Source organism: Coturnix japonica, chromosome Z (genome assembly GCF_054131305.1).
Source record: "Coturnix japonica strain WE chromosome Z, WE-NBRP24, whole genome shotgun sequence".
Lineage (NCBI taxonomy): Eukaryota > Metazoa > Chordata > Aves > Galliformes > Phasianidae > Coturnix > Coturnix japonica.
The window spans coordinates 52,445,787-52,465,586 of record NC_140702.1 but is presented as its reverse complement, the minus strand read 5'-3'; the positions used below and the strand labels follow the sequence as shown (position 1 = coordinate 52,465,586).

The following is a 19,800-nucleotide window of genomic DNA, read 5'->3' as shown; positions in this document are numbered from 1 at the left end:
CAAAAAGTCTAAATAAAATAGTTTATAAAATTAACCCCGCAAAATAAATACTGCATGAGAGGTCTGTTTGAGGAGACCTACATCTCAGTACTGCACTTCTTTTCTCTGTAGGTGCGAGAGTTTGATGGTCGTCACTTTATTCTAGAAAAGTCCATTACAGGAGATTTTGCTCTTGTGAAGGCGTGGAAGGCTGATCGTGCAGGAAACATCATTTTCAGGTATGACTTGTTTATCAGTTGGAATACTTTCTTTAATTGCTTAGGTAATGGAAGGAGAAACCTGTCCCCTGTGTGATGGCAAAATAATGTCTTACTGATCTCAATTTCATTCGTGTTGCCTTTCCTTGCTGTCAAATTATACTGACAGCATATATACAAATTATAATTTTTCTACAGATGTTTGGCAATTCAACTGCAGCCATTAAATAAAACATTAGCAGTTATGACTTCGGTCTGCTATACCGTGTTCATAACGTTGGTTGTGGAGCAAGGTACCGATGTTGTCTTTCCATTTTTGTGCTAATTTGGGTCCTTTTTATTGTGCAGCTGAAGGCTGATACAAGAGGTGTAGGGTCATGCATGCCAGAACAGATAGAAGTTGAGTCAGTCTTCTGACCAGGCGGTGTTGTAAATACTCGATTCTGTCCCCAGGGAAGTGCATTTAAAGTTTGTTTGTTCTCAGTGGTACAGGGAGAGTCATCTTGTGAATTTTAACATATTTTTAGTGAAGAGCAAAAACACTGTACTAGAGATAACAACCCAAATAAATTATGGTATGTTTGTCCTCTGTTTTTTCCTGAACTGTAGCAGGAGAGATTTGCATATGTTTAATGCCTGGTTTTATTCATTTGTTTTATGGCTCTCAGATGTTTAGGTAAGTGTTACAGCAATCAGTTGCAGTTTACTACATGAAGATGCTGAATAACGCAGTCTGTCATTGTATATATTGAGAGAAACAAGGAGTAAGTGGGAAAAAAAGTCTGTATAAAAGATGAGGTTAAGGTACTGTTTCACAGATGTATTCAAGTGTATTCATATGCATTTGTTTACATAACTGCATTTTATCTATACATTATGTAGTTACATTATATAGTTAATATAATATTAAAATACTTGGAAAATGAAGAGAGAGCTTAATTGACCTAACTCTTAACACACGATCATAGGATGGCTTTGGTTGGAGAGGACCACAAAGATTATCTAGTTTAGCCCCACTGCAGTGGACACGTTTGCTGACCACTAGATCAAGAACTAGATCAGGTTGCTCAGGGCTCCATCCAGCCTGGCATTGAACAGCTCCAGGGGTGGGGCATCTGCAGCCTCTCCAGGCAGCCTATTCCAGCATCTCACCATTCTCTCTGTGAAAAATTTCACCTTGACATCTAATTTCAAACCATTCCCCCTTGCCCTATCACCCTCTTCCCATGTAAAAAGTTAGTTTTCCTCCTGTTTGAATATTGGAAGGCTGCAATAGGGTCTCCCTGGAACTTTCTCCTCTCCAGACCAAACAAGCCCAGCTCCCTCATTCATTCCTCACAGGGGAGGTGCTCCAGCTCTCTGGTAATCACTATGGCCCTCTGCTGGACCTTCTGCAAAAGCTCTCCATCTTTCTTAAGTTGTGGGCCCCAGACCTGGGCACTGTACTGCAGATGGTACCTCATGAAGGCAGAGTAGAGGTGGACAATCACTTCCCTCTCTCTGCTGGCTGTCCCTCTTTTGATCCAGCCCACGAATACAGTTCAGGCTACAAGTGCACATTGCTGGCTCGTGACCACTTTTTTGTCCATTGAGATCTTCTATTTCTTCTTTACAGAATTGATCTCAAGTTCTGTGATCCATTGCCCTCACTGTGAAGCAATTCTTACGTGCATCTGTGTGGATCTTCTGATGCTTCAGTTTGTGGCCATTTCTCCTTGTCATATTGCCACACACCTCTGAAAAGAATCTGGCCTTGTCCTTTTGCCTGTCACACCTTAGATACTTATAGGCATTGGTCAGATCCCCTCTCAGTATTCTTCTGAAGGGTTGTATTTAGTGGTTCTGTGTCAGGGTAGAGGCTGGTCACAAGTGGTGACCCCCAAGTGTTTGTCTTAGGACTAGTGCACTTCAACATCTTTATGACTGGCATAGATGATGCCATCGAGTGCACCCTTGGCAAATTTTCAGTTGACACTAAGCTGAGAGGTGCAGGCCACACACTGGAGGGAAGCCATCTAGCAGTATCTGGACAAGCTGGAGAAGTGGGCCCCTGAAAACCAAGGTTTAGTAAGGCCAAAGCTGCATTTGGGCTGGGGCAGTCCCAGGTATTGATACAAACTGGAGGAAGATCTCCTTGAGAACAGGCCTGTGGAGAAGGACATGGGAGTTCTGATGGATGAGAAGCTGGATGAACCAGCAATGTGCACTTGCAGCATGGAAGGCCAACTGTGTTCTGGGCTGCATTAACCGAGGGGTGGCCAGCAGGGAGAGGGAAGTGATTGTCCCCTTCTACTCAGCTCTTGTGAGTGGTCTACAGTACTGCATCCAGGTCTGGGGCCCCCAGTACAGTAAGGACACAGAGCTCTTGGAGCAGGTTCAGAGGCAGAGGAGGGCCACTAAGATGATCAGAGGGCTGGAGCACCTCTCCTGTTAGGAAAGGTCGAGGGAACTGGGCTTGTTTAGCTTGGAGAAGAGAAGGCTGTGGGGAGACCTCATTGTGGCCTTCCAATACTTGAAGCAAGTGTATAATCAGGAGGGGTAACAACTGTTTATGAGGTTTGATGGTGATAGGACTAGGGAGAATGGTTTTAAACTGAGACAGGGGAGGTTTAGGTTAGATATTAGGAGAAGCCTTTTACTCAGAGGGTGGTAAAGCACTGGAACATGTTGCCCAAGGAGGTTGTGGATGCCCCATCCTTGAAGGCACTCTGGGCAGCCTGGTCTGGTGGTTGATGACCCTGTACATAGCAGGGGGATTGAAACTAGGTGATCTTTGTGGCCCATTTCAACACAGGCCATTCTGTGATTTTCTCGAGGCTGAACAGACCCACGTCACTCAGCCTTTCCTCACAGGGAGATGCTCCAGGCCCTTTATCATCTTTGAGGGCCTCTGCTGGACTCCTTCCAGGGGTTCTCTGTCTTTTTTCCATACTTGGGAGCTCAGAACTGGTCGCAGTACTCCAGATGAGGCCTGACCAGGGCAGAGTAGAGGGGAGAATCACCTCCCTTGACCTGCTGGCCACCCTCTTTTTTAATGCACCCCAGGATCCCATTGGCCTTCTTGGACACTAGGGCACACTGCTGGGTTATTGCCAGCCTGTCGTCCACCAGGACACCCAGGTCCTTCTCTGCAGTGCGCTCTAACTTTGCTTTTCTTGGTTATCCTCAGCTATAACCCCACTTTTCTTGGTTTTCCTCCGCTCTAAAGTTGCTTTTCTTGGTTTTCCTCTGCTCCAGCAGGTCATGTCCCAGCCTGTACTGGTGCTTGCAGTTATTCCTCATCAGGTGAAGGCTTCTACACTTGCGACTCTACATTCTACACATTCCTTATTCAATTAATAGTCCTGCTTTCAAATCCATATTTCTCCAGCTTAGATATAGAGATTTTCCTTTCTGCTGTCCTTAAAAATGGAAATGATGTTTCCCTTTTTCCAGCCACAGCCATGACTTTTCAAATATGATGGAGAGGGGTCTTTAGTAGTAAAACCTTTCCTTTCTCAGAAGTCAACTACTTCTGAAACAATTTTTGTGAGTCCAAAACAAGTTCTCATTTGGATTGTGTAAAAAGTCAGTCTTCCTCCTTAGCATAAGCTCCTTTTAAGTATTCAAGGCTGCGTTGAATTTTTCTCTGTCTGCTCTTATGCGGCCTGAACCAGCCTAGGCTCCCTCAGCCTTTCCTGTGGGGATTGGTGGCCATAAAAAAACATTTTGAACATAGTTGCAATCTACCTCTTGGCAATGCCATGCTGAAATGTTTCTTTTAGTAACTTTTTGCCTTTATTTAGCAATAATTTCTTGTTAGTTTATTTTACTGGCAGATTGTCCAGTACAATCTTGACAGCATCTTTTGCTTGGAGAAGTAGTCACTTGGAATGACGCACAGAATTCTTTATTTCTATATACCTTCTCCCATCTAAATTAATTCCCTTGCTATTTTAATTCAGTTTTGAAACTTTATTTCCTCTTCATTTTCTGTTGGGTTTCGTTGAAGGTTTTATTTCCCTTTATCACAACTGCTAAGTCTGTATTCAAGAACTAAGCAAAGGATAAAAAAATCAGTCTTTTCTTTCATACTTTTGTATACTTAGATTCATTTGTATTTATACAGCCACAGGCTATCCTTTCTGAAGCGTCTGTTAAAGACTTCACCAGATTACATGTATTGCCAATAAAAGAGAATTTCTCCAGATATGTATTTTGGGGCATAGCTTCTGTTTTGTGGGTGTCTGCATTAGGAATTAGTGAAAAAATACATGGCACATTATGATTTGGTCGTTTCTGTTCCCTGACTTTCCTGAAGCCACGAGGTGGCAGCAGCATCTCAAAGTTCAGCATGGATGTTCTACTAGGCACGGTCATCAGACTATGGGTGCAAAAATGAGGAAAAGGGATTGGGAAATAAGATTGGTCTGGAAAAAAAGACTGTCCCTGTGGAAAGGGGGAGAAAAAGGAGATACTGACTTATTGGAGCCCCGTTTTTGTGCATTTTGAAGAAAAAAACCAAAAAACCAAAAACAGAATTCCACCTTTTAAAAGAGTAAAACCCCATCAAAATACATAAAATTTTTTCTTAAATGTTTTGCCCCGGAATTTTATTTACTTTCTGGAAGGTACAGAAGGGCCGAAATGGGTCACTTCTTTATTCCTCTGTCCAGTAAGATGTTAGTGGCATATTGTGTCTTACTTTTATTCCCTACAGGTTCTTTTTCCTTGTCACTGAAGTCCTAAGTGAGAATACTTAGGATGAATGCCAGAGTCTTGCACTGGGTGCCAAAACTAGAACAGCTGTTTCAATCAAGAGAATTTAATTAAGTTTTCTACTGTCCAAAATGCTAGTTTAAGTCCATGTAGCTTCTTAGTCTAAATTATGAAGTCATATGTAGGATTTGGGATGGTGTTAGACCCTGTGCTTGCTTCCCAAGGAGATGAATTTTATTCTTTGTGCTGAAAAGTAGTGAGACAATATTGTACACAGCACAGCTTGCTGCTGCTCTTGAATCTGATAAATGATATCAGTGGCATTCCCAATTTCAATTAGACAATGTGTTGATTAAATGTCAGAAGAGCTGTAAATATTCTCTAATGTAGAAAACTATGATTTTATTTCTTACGTATCTTAGACAATTCGACAACATTTTTTTCTCCTCCTTATTTTTATTAGTCTTCTAGATATACAGCAGTAACATTTGTAATGTTCATATTACAGAGATTCTTGTATCAACTTGGCTCTTAATTGTATTTTATTTTTTTTTACTTTTATAGCTTTACAAATCGTAATTTCTATTTTTATTTTTATTCTTTATTTTTTTCAGGAAAACTGCTAGAAACTTCAATCAACCAATGTGCAAAGCTGCCAAGACAACTGTGGTGGAGGTAAGGAGATAAAACACAGTAAACTCTACATCCCTGTAGTCAACAAACTCCTCTGGCCTGCATGCTGTTCTGGGGACAGGTGTTTTTTTTGTTGTTGTTTTGTGTTTTTTTTGTGTTTTTTTTTTTTTTTTTTTTTAAGTCAATTGCTGTATTTTGTTTACGGAACAGTAGTCTAATCTGTCTTGTTTGACTACATCCTGCTGACTTTGTGTGCAGTTTTAGTGATCAGTCTATCACTTTTCATCTGATTAGGGCTTGGACTTTGTTTGCTGTTTTGAGCCCTTGAAAAAGTTTATATTTGTTAAATAAAAGAATATGTGCATCAAAGAAAAAAACAATAGACTTAGGCTGTGTTTGAGAGAATTCACAAAAGGTCTTGAGGAAATAAATAATGAAGATTATTTATATAAGACCTGATAATAAACACATAACAACATAGATTGAGCATATTATGGCTTTATCATAAACAAGGTCTCTAAAAATAAGTTATATTGATGTCAGTCAAGTAGATGCAGGCATTTGGTTATACCGTAGGAAAGAAGTTGGGCTAGGTTACCTTTAATTTTCTGCCGGTCTTTTTCTCTTTTTTCCTTGTTGTCTAAAATTATATGGAACATCCTACACTGGAGGTAACAGGAGAGTTGCTGGAACTTAGTTATATTGGTAGACTGCTTTGTTAGCTTTTTCTCATCTCACTGGGAAGGGGGAGGGTGAGCAAACAACTGCATGGTGCTTTGCCTCCTCCTGGGTATACCACTGGTATTACTCCCTGGAAATGTTTTTATATATTTAATAAAAGCCAAATATGATTGACAGTAAATGTATAGAAACACCTCTAGTGCACTTTCAGTAAATTCTAAGTTAGAGGAGTCTTAAATTGGAAGTGTCCCTTCTTAGTTCGTGTGCTTGTTTGTTTGTTATTGTAAACTTCTGGAAAAAGATATTTGGTACATAAACATTTCTGGATTTACACATTTAGGGAGTTATTTCTTTGTGTTGTTTAGAGATATAGCAGAATATACCATAGAATCTGCTAAATGACTTCTACTGAAAAGCAAAAACTTCATGAATTCTCACAGTTGGCTTTTCAGAAAGGCTTATTTTTCCTTCTGGAAGTGAAATACAAAATACAAAATTTCATTCCCTTACTTTTCATACTTAATTCACAGTCTGGTGCTTAGAGAATCTAAGTAGATCAAAACCTTCCACTTGCATGCCATTTCATTCTCCCTCTCTATTCTTCTGTCCACATGTAATGGGGTAGATTTTTTTTACAGGAAGCAACAATTATATGACATTTTTTCTTGATGTAGTTCTATGTAATCTTTGGAAGATCTGCTTTCAAGTTAATATTACTTTACAATGCTGTTGTTCTAATTGCATTAACTATTGGGCAAAGAGGCATAAGCAGAGATTTAAGAGAAACTGCTGGCCAAATACAATACCTTGAGTTGACTTTGAAGTATCTTTCTTCTAAGGTAGAATTTAGAATGCTGTGTATTGGATTTAAGAGTTCAAATTTAGGGTGTTGAATAGAGATGTCTCAGAATTGCATGTAGGTTATTTTAAGTACTGAGGGTTGTCAGTCTGTGGCTGACTAGGGCTGATCTCAGCTGAGGTGACTACATAGAAGTTCACTGGGCTTTTTAGTTGCATTCTTTGAGACTTGGAGGGTGAAATTCTCAATCCCACAGAGAGATAGGAAAAAAAGAAAGTTTTGATAGGCTAGAGGTTCAGATTCTTCCTTTATAGCAGGGATTTCTGATATCTGTTCCCAGCTTTGTTGTTTGTGTGTGTTTATTGTTGTTGTTTTTCACCCACAGACCATTTAACTTGATGCAAACAGGCAGGAGTGGAGATTTGAAGCCATTCCTGCTCCTTCCCGGCACTGTTAGTTACAGGTCAGACCTGTCTTCAGAGAGTGCAGTAATTATGTGGGATTTGCAGGACTGTGGTTTCTCAATCTGACTTTCCCTTTCTGAGTTTGAACTTGGAGCTTTGTACTTGTACAACCAGACTCATGATGGCAACATCTGATTGTCTAACACAAAGTACCAAGCTGAAGCAAGTAACTAGCTAGCGGAAATAAAAAGCACATCCTTCTGTGTTTCTAGTTTTGAGCTAAAGTTTTCCCTTTAAAGTGAATGCTATGAATACACTAAAACAGGACTTGTTAGTTCTGGTAGCTACTTTGCTGGGTTACTTGTTTCCGTTCTCTGATTATTTGTATATTTCCTGTTTTACTCAGTCTTTTGGAAGCTGTCTCTTTTTTTCAGAAGGAGAGCTTTGTTGAACATTAAGTTGGAAGAATGGATACTAGGCTATTCACCATCCCTGGTTGAGTTAAAAACCTCTTGGATGTGGAGCTCAGGGACATGATTTAGTGGAGGGTTGTTAGAGTTAGAGCAGTATGGTTTAGCTGCAGTTGGACTTGATGATCTTTAAGGTCCTTTCTAACTTGAGCAATTCAGTGAGTCTGTGCCACTGTTCTGTTCTCTTAAGTACAGTGAAACAGTATAGCTTGAATTTTGAAAGGTAATTTTCATCAAAAAATGTATCCTGCCTTGATACGAACAAAGCAAAAGATGGAAAACCTGTCATTCTATTTGGGATTGTTCCAGTGGTTAATCACCCTGACTGGTATAAATGTCTTTTTACTGTAATTAGTTTAGATTCCATCCAGTGCTTTTGCTGTCTTCTGCTAGATTTCTGAAGCTGACATTTCCTTGCCACAGGATGACTTTTCAGTTCTGCTGATATATTAAGCAGATTGAGGTCTTAATGATTCTAACTAAAATATTTTCAGCCCTATCCCTTTGATATCATTCTCTCTCAGTTGTTTTCTGAAACTTCGAGTGTGACCAACAGGATTGTCCTCAGCGTTGTAATACTGATAATAGTACTGTCAGCTACAGTACAGGTAGAGTTATTTTTCTGCCAACTTCTGCTGCATTCCTGCTCATGTACCCCAGACTCTTTGCTGATCATTTCATGTGGGTTGCCTAGACAGTTAGCTGCTTGTACCTTGTTAATAATTTTCTGACATATTTCAAGAAAGGTATAACTAATTATTTCCAGCATGGATTCTTTAAGTACGACAGGTATTTCTTGTTAACAGATGTTGTACTTTGCTTTAGAATTACGATATGTTCTGTGGTACTGCGGTTTCTGTCATAGAATTTATTATTCCACTAGTCTTTCCCCAGAGTTGTTTCAGTGGTACAACACTAGGCCTAGTGAGATCTGTATTTCCAAGGGGATGCAAGTACTGGAAATCCATTCTCAAAGTGCAGGAGGAATCAATTGCATTGGTTAACCTGTTGTAAGATATCTTGTGAAGCTCTGAAATCCTTTGACATGCATGCACAGCAGAAAATATGTTTTTCTTTAATGTGTTAAATATGCTTGAGTTCTGGTCAATATGGCATTTTACTCTGATCAAGAATGGGTAACATGAATTTTTGTGAGAATTTGGGAGATAACTTGGCAGCGCTTCCTGATGTGGAGGATAAGAGCAGAGCTGCATGTTTGTGGCTTACAGACTAGTAGCTGTTTGCCTTAAATGAAGCTGTCTCTGTTTAGAGAGGGCAGTGAAAGAGGAAGAAGTAGTAAGGCCATGCTCTTACTGGTTAATGTCTGTTGCTCACAGATGAGGGTTATGGATTTTAAAATTTGCCTTGAACAAATTTCTGGTTGAGATATCTGAGCTTCAGCTTCATTTATTCTGACCAGTCAAATACTCAGAAGCTGTTCTGAACCAAACGTAGTAGCCTTCCTAGAGTCATGAATATATTGATCATAAACGTCTAATGAAAAGCAGAATGTGTTTACTTAGCTAAGTATTTTGGACTGTTATGTTCATTTCTTTTGTTTTTCAAGGTAAGAGGAAGTAGAACCTGATCAGATGCCTGATAGCAAGGATGATTACTGCATCTGGGAGCCATCTGTAACAGATCCGAATGTAATTGCTCTGGTGAAATTTCTATTTTAAAAATGACCAGTATTAAGGTTTAAAAAGGAGTTCAAGTAGAATTGGATGATTCCTGTTATTTGACAGGCTTTATCTGTAACTGGAAGCAGAACAATACAGGAGTTCTTGGGTTTTTTTTAGTTATTCTACACTGTTGAATTACAAAATGGTTCTCTGTTTATTACATCTCCTTTTCACTATATCTTGCATGACTCATAGAAATTGAGCATGCAGTTATAGCTGTAGCTTTGTTGGGACTTGAAGCCTGCACGCACTCAGCCTGAGCCTTTCACTTGATTTTCAGATCTATGAGCAGTTTCCTGCACCCAGGGACTAGATGCTTCTGCAGGAATGGGAGAACTGGGAAATCAGCCAATCTAAAATCAACTTAGTGATTCAGGGACAGGTCACAAAGTCTTGTAAGGTGCAGAAGAAGGACTTGTCACAAGGAGAAATGTGAGGGCTTCTGTGGTCTTAAACTCTTCTGTTGCATGAAGAACTGTCAAGCTAATTCACCAGCTGAAAGTGCTGTTGGGCTTATCAACAGTCCACTGAATTGTATAATGGAAGTTGAAATTTTTAGCATCTTGGCATTATAGCATGGCCTCCTAGATATGTGACCTAAACTGGTATAGCGAGGGTTGTGGTATTATGAGTGTCTTCCTGCAGAAGCTTCCATAAGCACAGCCTCAGATTTGGTGGTTGTGCTTTTATTTTTTCTGCCGTTGTTGTTGTGTATGTGTGTTTGAACAAAAGCAACCCAAAGCCACAAGAAGAAATGGTTTGAATTTGCCAGGAGTGGATAAAAACGGAGTGGCAACCAGCAAAGCAGAGTCAGGACCCTAAATGTCAGGAGAGCAAACTTCTGTCTGCTCAAGGAACTGCTGGGTGGGATCCCTTGGAAAGTGCCGTTGAGAGCACAGAAACAGAGAACAGAGCTGGTAGCTCTTTTGGGACACGCTTCTGAGAACCCAGGAGCTGTCAATCCCCAGCAGAAGAATTGAACAGAGGGGGTGGGTGACTGGCATGGCTGAGCAAGGACCTGCAGCTTAAACTGAGGGAAAAGAGGGAAATGTTCAGGGAGTGGAAGCAGGGCTGTGAAACCTGGGAAGAATATAGGGATGTTGTCCACATGTTTAGAAATAAGAACTGGAAAGCCAAGGCACAGATAGAGCTGAACTTGGCAAGGGATGTGAAAAATAACAAGAAGGGTTTCTACAGGCACATAGGCAGGAGGAGAGTGTTTCCCCTGATGGGAATGAGGATGAAGAGCTGGCTTCTTTAGGTGTGGAAAAAGCTGAGGTGCTCAATAAGTGCTTTGCCTCAGTCTTCACTGGTGGTCAGGCACCTTCCCATGTCTGCCAGGACCCTGAAGCTCTAGGTGAGGGTGTGGGGAGTGGATTCCATCCCACTGTAGCAGTGGAACAAGTTCAAGATCTCTTCATGGAACTGAATCTGTTTAAGTCCATGGGGCCAGGTGATATCCTAGGGTTCTGAAAGAGATAGCTGATGTGGTTGCTGAGCCATTCTCCATCATATTTGAAAAATCCTGGCTGTCTGATGAAGTCCTAGTGACTGGAAAAAGGGAAATGTTTTTACTCTGTGTACTGGACAAGTGTACAGACAACTGTAACAGCCCCAGACATCCTTAAGCTACGTCTGTTCCCTGCCATTGTACTCAGTTGTGAGACCTAAGTGCTTGAGTCTGGCATAGCAGTTTGAGGTCTCAGCCATGGCCATGATGTGTCTGAGTGGCAATATTCAATGTATTTAGAAATACTTATTGACTGTTCGTATATCCAGTTTGAATTATTTTCTTGATCAAATTGCAAGAGGATGGCTAAATATATCTGCCTGTGTAAACAGCATTTCCACCTCAAATAACATCACAAGAGGAAAAAAGGGAATGTACTTTCTCATAAAAATACATTAAATAAAAATCATTAAACCTTGTATTTTATCTCTGGTTGCCTGGTAACAACACTGCCACGTCAGTGAGCATCATTATCTCAGGTACAATGGACTGTGCTGCACTGAGGGACAGAAGCAGGCTGAAATAAGCCATTTGTATCCTGTTATCTCTACTAAATAACAGCTTTGCATTTTATTGAGAAAACTGAAAAATGAACTTTTTTTGTTGTCTGCTCCTCCAAATGTTTTAACACCAGCAAAACTTTCCTTGTTCTGTATAGCCTTGTTCTGAATTCTGCAAGGCTTTTACACAGTGATAATTTATAGAAAAGTGCCTTTATGTACTGTTGCAAGGTAGAATAGTAATCTCTTTCCTTGCCTGGGCACTCCAGCTGTGGCACTCAAACTAAACCCTATAACAGGAAGCAACTCTCAGTTTGGGATAGGCACTGGCTTTGCATTAGATTTTATGGGAGACCTTAGATTGGGATTTGAGATCCAGAAGGATGTGGAACCAAGGTATACACCGTCCTCTTGGGCACTTACTGATCTTTGTTGACATAGCCTTTTTTTGATAGTTGTCTAAGGACTCAGGAATGACTGATGGTGCTTGGGGGTTGGTTGTTGAAAGCATGCCCAGGGGACTACAGAGGATGAATGTTTTATTTGGCACAGTATGGACACTTGACCTGCTTATTCCCTACAACAATCAAATAAACTCTTAGTACAAATGGCAATGGAGAATCGTAGTTTCCATGATAATAATTTAAAAAAAAAAAAAAAAAAAAAAGTATGTGTGTGTATACACACATATACATATATACTTGGACAGCAAGAGTGGATTTATATAACTAGGTTTTGGCTACTTTCCAAATCAGAGATTCTTATGGGTCCAGATTTAAGTACACATGAACACGGTTTCTCCACGATGGAGGAGGATTTGGGAGAGTAGTAGGGTTTCCCTTTGATTACAATCATCTCTATCTCAAATACGGGGGGGAAAATAAAAGACAGGAAGTAAGAACAAGGTCATATATCTGAGGCAAAATGTTATGAGGAAAAAAATGATGCAACCAAACAAAAAAGCATACATGCATTGAAGCAAACTAAAAAGAAATCCAACCCAGTGCAAACTAAAGGAAATGTGAAGCAAGAAATCATTAGGAATATATACATAGTGGGCTCACCAGAGACACTGTTATCTGAACTGTTCAATCAAGAAAGTAAAATTAACATACAGCATAACAGGAAGGCAGATAAGTTTAAAGCTGTTTCTATCTCAGTTTTTGCTAATATTAAAAAGCAGTTTGGCTGTTGTGATGCCGGGTATAAAGGGCTAAAGAACAAGTCTGAGTAGGATTGGAATTGAATTGCAGGGATTGTGTTTTGGAGAAGCAACTCATGGGAATATTTGCGTACCATTGCTAAAGCAATTTTAGTTTTCTAAGATGATGCCCATACTCTTTTGTTGCTTTTATTGACTTTCATGGTATTTCATTCCTTCTTTTTATCTGTGTATATACTAATCATAGAATCATAGAACAGCTATAGTTGGAATGGACCTCAAAGATCATCTAGGTCCAACCCCAGCCACGGGAAGGGTTTCCAACCACTACATTAGGCATTAGATTCAGTTGCCCAGGGTCCTGTCCATCCAACCTGCCCTTGAACACCTCAAAGAACGGAGCAGCCTCTCTAGGCAGCCTGTGCCAGTGCCTCACCACCTTCCCAGCAAAAAAAAATTCCACAGAATCTACTCTAAATCTCCCCTCTTTTAGTTTAAAACCTTTCCCCCTTGCCCTATCACTGTCTTCCCTCCTGCTTATAAACTTGCTTTAAGTACTGGAAGACTACAATGAGGTCTTCCCAGAGCCTTCTCTTCTCCAGGCTGAACATGCCCAGGTCCCTCAGCTCGTCTTTGTAGGAGCAGTGCATCCTTGTGGTCCTCTTCTGGACCCACTCCAACAGCTCTGCATCATTGCTGGGTTGGGAGCCACAGGTTTGCACACAGTACTCCAGATGAGCCTCATGAGGGCAGAGAGCAGAGGGAGGCAACCCCCTCCCTCACCCAGCTGCCACCTGTCTGTTGGTGCAGCCCAGTATACTGCTGGCCTTCTGGGTTGCATGCACATACTGACGGCTTGTGTTCAGTTTTTCATCTACCAAAATTCACAAGTCCTTCTCTTACGGCTGCTCTCAATGAGTTCTTCTCTCACTCTGTACATGCGATTGTTATTGCCCTGATCCAGGTGCAATACCCTGCACTTGGCCCTGTTAAACCTCATTAGATTCACATAGGAAGTAGTAGCCTGTGCAAGGGAGAACAAGACAGCAAAACATTTTTACAGCTATTGTGCGGATCATCTTGAGAAGTTTTGAGAAGCACTGGAATAAACTGGACAAGATAAGATGTACTTCAGATGTGTAGTTATAATGCATAGCATATTTGGTTATCTACAAATTGTTATGGGAAAAGAAAACAGAAACCAACCAACAAAGCGACCCCTCGTGTAGCTTAAGGATGTGGCATAGGCTTTCTGTCAGTTTCATCAGCACAGTGACTTCTGGGCAAATGTCATCATCTGGTGATCAACTACAGACTTACTTTAGCATGTTCTTTTTGAATGTTGCATTTGTTCTTAACGTAAGTGACAAGTATAAAAGGATGTTTTTCATTGAATATTATATTCATCACATCAGCAATGATTTTCTGAAGCTGACTGCTAAGTAAGATCATGATATTAATTCAAGAAGGTATCAATTTAAAAAGGAAAAAAAAAAAAAAAGGAAAGAAGTAGATAAAGAAAAATGAATGCAAAGCTTTCAGCACAGTGTTATAAAGGTAGGTAAAATTATTTGAGTAGCAGTCAGTAATGGCCTGATCTGCAGTGAATTTTAACCACTTAGCATTCAGTACTCCAGCAGTGAAGTGCCAGATCTGAAATCTGAATCCACATAATTAGAAGTTTATTCTCTTAAAATTGGGAGCATGTAAGAAGAGTGGCTTCGTGGGTTGGTTTCTTTTTCTTTTTTTCCCATAATAATCTGTGGAAAACCAAGTATGCTGTGATTACAATTACACATTTGAAGTACATTTCATTAACAGTGCTCACATTCTGTGTTATAAGGGTTTGAAAATGAAAAGGTTTAAAATATACTGTAGATTGAACTTCTCATTGTAATATGTACAGTGAATTCATAGTAATTCTTATGTCCGATCATGTTTAGAATGTGTTAATCAGTCAACAATGTCTGTCTTTCTTTGGAATCACATTTCACATGATTATTTTGCTAAAAAAATACTGCAGTGAGGGTTTCATGCATGATTCAAGGAATTTATTTGCATGTATGTTTCTATTTATATCTTAAAGCTTGAATTTTTAATTTTTTTTTACTGTGCTTTTAATAACTTTTTGTCATTTTTGTCATAACTTTTTGTCTAGCAAAAAATGAGAAAAAATTGACATTCAAATTGAAAACATGAGAAAAAGTTGGTTCACAGTGTGAGTAATGCCTACTAGCATGAAACATGCATTTTATGAGGTAGACAAAATATTGAGTTTTTAAGAGCTGCAGCCTAGTAACTATTAATACAGTGAGAATTTTGAGCAGTCATTTGAATCAGTAGATCAGTAGTCAGTAGATCAGATTTTAATCTTTTAGTGCAGCACTTACCCCTGCAAGTGTTTTAAAAACAAACTACTCAGTGAAGGTGATGGATGGCTTTCCAGTACGTGAAAGGGGCCCAACAGAAAAGCTGGGTACAAAGCAGGCTTCCTAGCTTACACAGCAGCACATTCCTGATGCTGTGATACTTGGTCAACTTCTGTAAGGCATTTTGGTGATGTTTCGTGCTTTGTGTCTTTGTCACCAGCTACTAGAGAAGGACCAGAAATGGACCATGCCTTGATTTCCTGAGCTGACTACGTAGACATGCAGTTTCTCCTCTCATTCATACAATGAGAAAAGCATTTTTTACATGTGTTTTACTTTGTATTGTACAGATATATGATGGTAGATGTAAGGTGTTGAATTTATTCAAAATTATATCTAACCTGGGATCTAAAGAAGCACTAGATTTAAGGATGTAAATTCTGCCATCACACATGTAGAGATGTGCTGTTTGTGGTTGAAGATTTGTTAACCAATTGCATCCAAGTTAGATGTTTTCTGGGAATTTTATGGGAAAGAGGGAACTGGGGGAGTTAGCCGCTCCACCATGCACTTCAAAGCAACAACTGAACTTTCAGTAACAAGAAAATGGCTAAATGAATGCTTAGGTTTCTGAGAGTGCTGAAATTTTCAGATATAGATAGAGAAAAGATACCTACAATTAATGTATTTCTGTTTTGAGGTCACTGAAGTGGGAAGGGTTACTAAAAACAAGAGGAAAAAGTAGCTTAAGTTATGTAAGACTTCGGAATCTAAAGCCAATCAGTATTGCCTTGATCTGCTTCAGTAGTTATTCCCTGTGATTAATAAATACAGAGACATAACAGAAACTTAGTAGTATGACCAGGAGATTAGAGGTTGTACTTATTATGACTTATTCTCAGATATGCTACTAACAATTCTGCACTGTTGCTAGCAGGAGTAAAATAATTTTCTTGTTGGATATAGGAAACAAAACTACTTTGTGTATTCTTTATAATAATGAAGGATTGAACTCACATGTTTATGTCAGCTTCAGATAATATTTTTGATTCCGTGAAGCACTTTCTTATTCTTCTTATTATTCTTTACTCCCATCATGTCCTTCCTGGGTAGCATACAGAAAGGATGGAGATTAAGTATAAGAGAAGTTATATTTTTCTTAAATGTCCAAATTTCTTTGGTTTCTGATGAAATTGTGGAAATTCTCTGAACCCAGTTGTTTGCTTTCTTCCTGCCTTTTCCTTGAAAAGTACTCATACTTCCTCCCTCCTTAACACTGCAGAAAAGTTTTACTGGTCTGGAATATTTTGGATTTTGGTGGTTGTTTGGTTGTTTTTGGATAGCTGCTGTGATTTTGAAGATGAAATACATCTCTGTGATCCACCTTTGAGAAAAATAAAGTAGTAGTATGTACTGGAATTCTGAGAAGTCTTGTAAATTACAGCTGTTTATAAGGAGTTTCTGAAATAAGGATAACTAGTATGTGTGTGGATATAAGGTACCACTTCAAGTTGAAGTGTTTTTTGTCATCTTCTTTGAAATTGCTGTTGCTTTTGTTTTTATTTTCTTTCCAGAGAGAGCCACCAACAAGATCTGTTAGAAAATAGCTGCTACTGTGTGATTTTACCCTGACTACCTTCCTGTATATCTCAAGCTTAGCATGTTCTGCTCTGATTCTTATTTAAGATCTTTTCATTGGCCTGTGGAGTGGGTTAGTACAACTCACATAAACTGTGAAATTCAAAGAATTCCTTTTTGGATGCTGCAGATGAATCTTATGTTTTTGTTTTAAATTTTTCACTTCCTCCTTCTGTACTGTAATTACTCTTAATTCATTTTTAATAGTCAAGCTTAATTTATCTCCTGACCTTTAAGTTAAATTTCTTTGACTGCGTAGGAGATTTGAGATCTCTTTCAGTCTCATTTGTCATTTCTCTGTTATGAAAGAAAATACAAACTTTTGTAGGGATTAAAGCTGACATTTTTTAGGTTTCAAGTCTTCTCTGACATATGAATAACTTTAATTGAAAGAGAAAGTCAGTTACTTGTTTTTACCTTGTAATCAACTTAGTGATTATCAGTCTAGTGTATTTTGAAAATAAGCAGTGAAATACAGGAATAATTTGTTTAGAGTTTATATTGTTAACAGTGTGCTGCTCAGGACAGAAAGATTTGGAAAATGATCAATAATATTATTCAGCAGTCATAGCCATTACAGATTAAGCAGGTCACGAGGTACCCTTAACAAAGTAAGAGTTTGTTCACTGATGATTGGATTTTTTTACAAGCTTATTATTTCCCATTATTTTACTAATTTGGAAACTGCATAGTGTAATCTAAAAAATGACTTTCCAGAGTTGCCTTTTCCAGTTTGATGGTGGGTTTAATACCAGACTTCTACTGTGAAAACTGCTACTCTTTCACAAATGTGCCTACTGGATAAAACTGTCCATTTATAAGAACAAAACAAAGTCCTCCTTTGAGAAATATTGGTGTATTGGTTGTGCTAAAATTTGACTATTTTCTTCAGATTATTTCACTCATGCATACATGCATGTAGATTTACAGATAGATACGTTTTGTAGATAACTAAGTATACTTTATATATTTTTTTCATTATTACCTCAAAACTGCTAAGCATGAGTACCAAGTGCAGGTAATGTAGTGCAGCCTGTATTCTTTGCTGTTGCAAATACAGTGTGGAGGAAGGCATTGCATGCATGAAATGAGAAGAGGCCATTTCAGGAAACAGTAGTAGCAGGTGCAGGAAATGTGAAAGAACAGACTAAGTCAGAGACAACTAAAAATGGAATTAATTCTAATGACTTTGAGAAAAGAAAGGTGAAAGTAGTATAATCTATATGGGGATTCTAAATTATGAGAATATAGCTATGAGATGACAAACCTTAGGAGGTTTATGCCAGTTCTGGTTCTGTAATGATAAGAATTGAAATACTGGCAACATGTCTCACTGTTTTTCTCTGCAACGTTCAGAGACAGTAAAAGTCTGCTAGAAAGCAGAAAGGCAGTAAGGTACACAGATTCTTTGTTGATATAGAATAGACAAAGAACAGCTACCTGCTATTCCTGTATTGCAAGGAAACGAAGCACCCAGTAAAATTATGAGACACGGTGAAAAATATTTTTTGCACAAGAAATGCAGTGTTACAAAATGTTTTGGGTATTAGGAAAACTTGCATGAGTTCGGAGTTCATCAGAAGCTATGATACAGTCTACCTATGTGTGCAATCTATCTATCTATGCCAAGCCTTTGATCATGGAGATTTGTTAACTGCATGCTGACAAGAAACCAGGATAGAATAACCAAAAGAGTCACATAGTTCTTTAAGTTTCCGTTCTTTGCCAAGAAAGAGGGTTATTGGACTAAAAGGTCTTTCAATGTGAATCACATCAGTCCCATTAATCTCAATGTGAAGGTGAACGTTACAGATTTCTGCTTCTCCCCTGCACCTCCATATACTTATGAAGAAGTTTTTTCTAAGTCTGACATGAGCACAACTTCATTCATTCTGAGGAAGACCTGCTTTTATCGGATGACTTAGCATTCACTTGCTTTTCAGTACTTGAAAGTGTGCTTCAGGAGTTTTTATTGACTGATGGCTGCTTCATTACAATGAGAGCTTGGCAGGAGTTCACACACTTTCATGGTGTGGCTGATCTTAGATCTAGGAAAGCACAGAACAGAATTCAGAACATCTCTTCAATCTCCCTGCATTCAGACAGAACTGAATGAATATTAACCTTCTTTGTTCCCTTCTCTATCCCTCTGGCAGTTTTCAGAGTATATTCCATTGTTTTACAGTACTAAAGCTTTTTATGAAAGTTCAGTCTAAATAATTAAAATACTTAAGACTGACTTTTTTCCTGTTTGTCATTAGTCATGGGGAGTGTTTGACTGCAGTTTCTGACTACCTTCATTCAGACTTCTCTTGAGTAGACCAAACAGACACGACATCCTCTGAGCTGTTGTTTTTTACCTGACTTCTAATGATTTTATAAATGTTGCAGTGAATTTTACAGTGACGTACTGACTGTTCCAGCAGTAAACTTAAGAAGTATTAAAATACACATCTGTCTAGTGTCTAAGGGGGTAAATTTATTTCTTGTATTGTTTGTTGACGTGCTATATTCTTGTTCCATTCTATTGAGAATTTTTATTATTTCAGTTTGATGAACTTATGAGTACTGTGATAATGGAGATATTTTTTTAGGGATTTAATAATGCTATTTTAAAAATAAGCCATTTAGTTTTTCCATCTCATTCTTCATGCTCAGCCATTCTCCTTCTGACCACCTGTTCTGTTTTTTACTAATTTTTTTTTCTTACTATAATAAAGAATCATGTATTCTTGCCTGGCTATAGCTCAGTCTTATTAAAACAGATTTAAAACTAAAACAGCTGAAAATTTTTCACAAGTCATAAGGCATGTAATTAGGCAGCAGAACCCAGTTGAAAAGTGAATACTCAAAGGTCTTTCTAGGTTCAAGCATTTTGGCATGAATAGTTGTCATTTCAACTTCTTTTCCAATTTTTGATCAAGGACGCTGTTTGTTATCATAATTACTGGAAGTTTACAACCTTCAAGTTTCCTGTTCTTTCTCTAGAAAACATTAGAAACTGAGTTAAACCTTCAGAATAATAGCTGAATTTCCTCAGTAAAAGTAAACCATACT

General features: G+C 38.7%; 1 protein-coding gene across 1 annotated transcript in view; it reads left to right on the top strand.

Annotated features, from left to right (window-relative positions):
- OXCT1 (3-oxoacid CoA-transferase 1) overlaps positions 1–19,800 on the top strand; it is a 78,383-nt gene that overhangs the window by 17,448 nt on the left and 41,135 nt on the right. The window contains exons 6-7 of the mRNA XM_015848678.3: positions 112–218; positions 5,510–5,570. Of these exons, the coding sequence (XP_015704164.1) occupies positions 112–218; positions 5,510–5,570 (168 nt within the window). The remainder of the gene's footprint in view (positions 1–111; positions 219–5,509; positions 5,571–19,800) is intronic.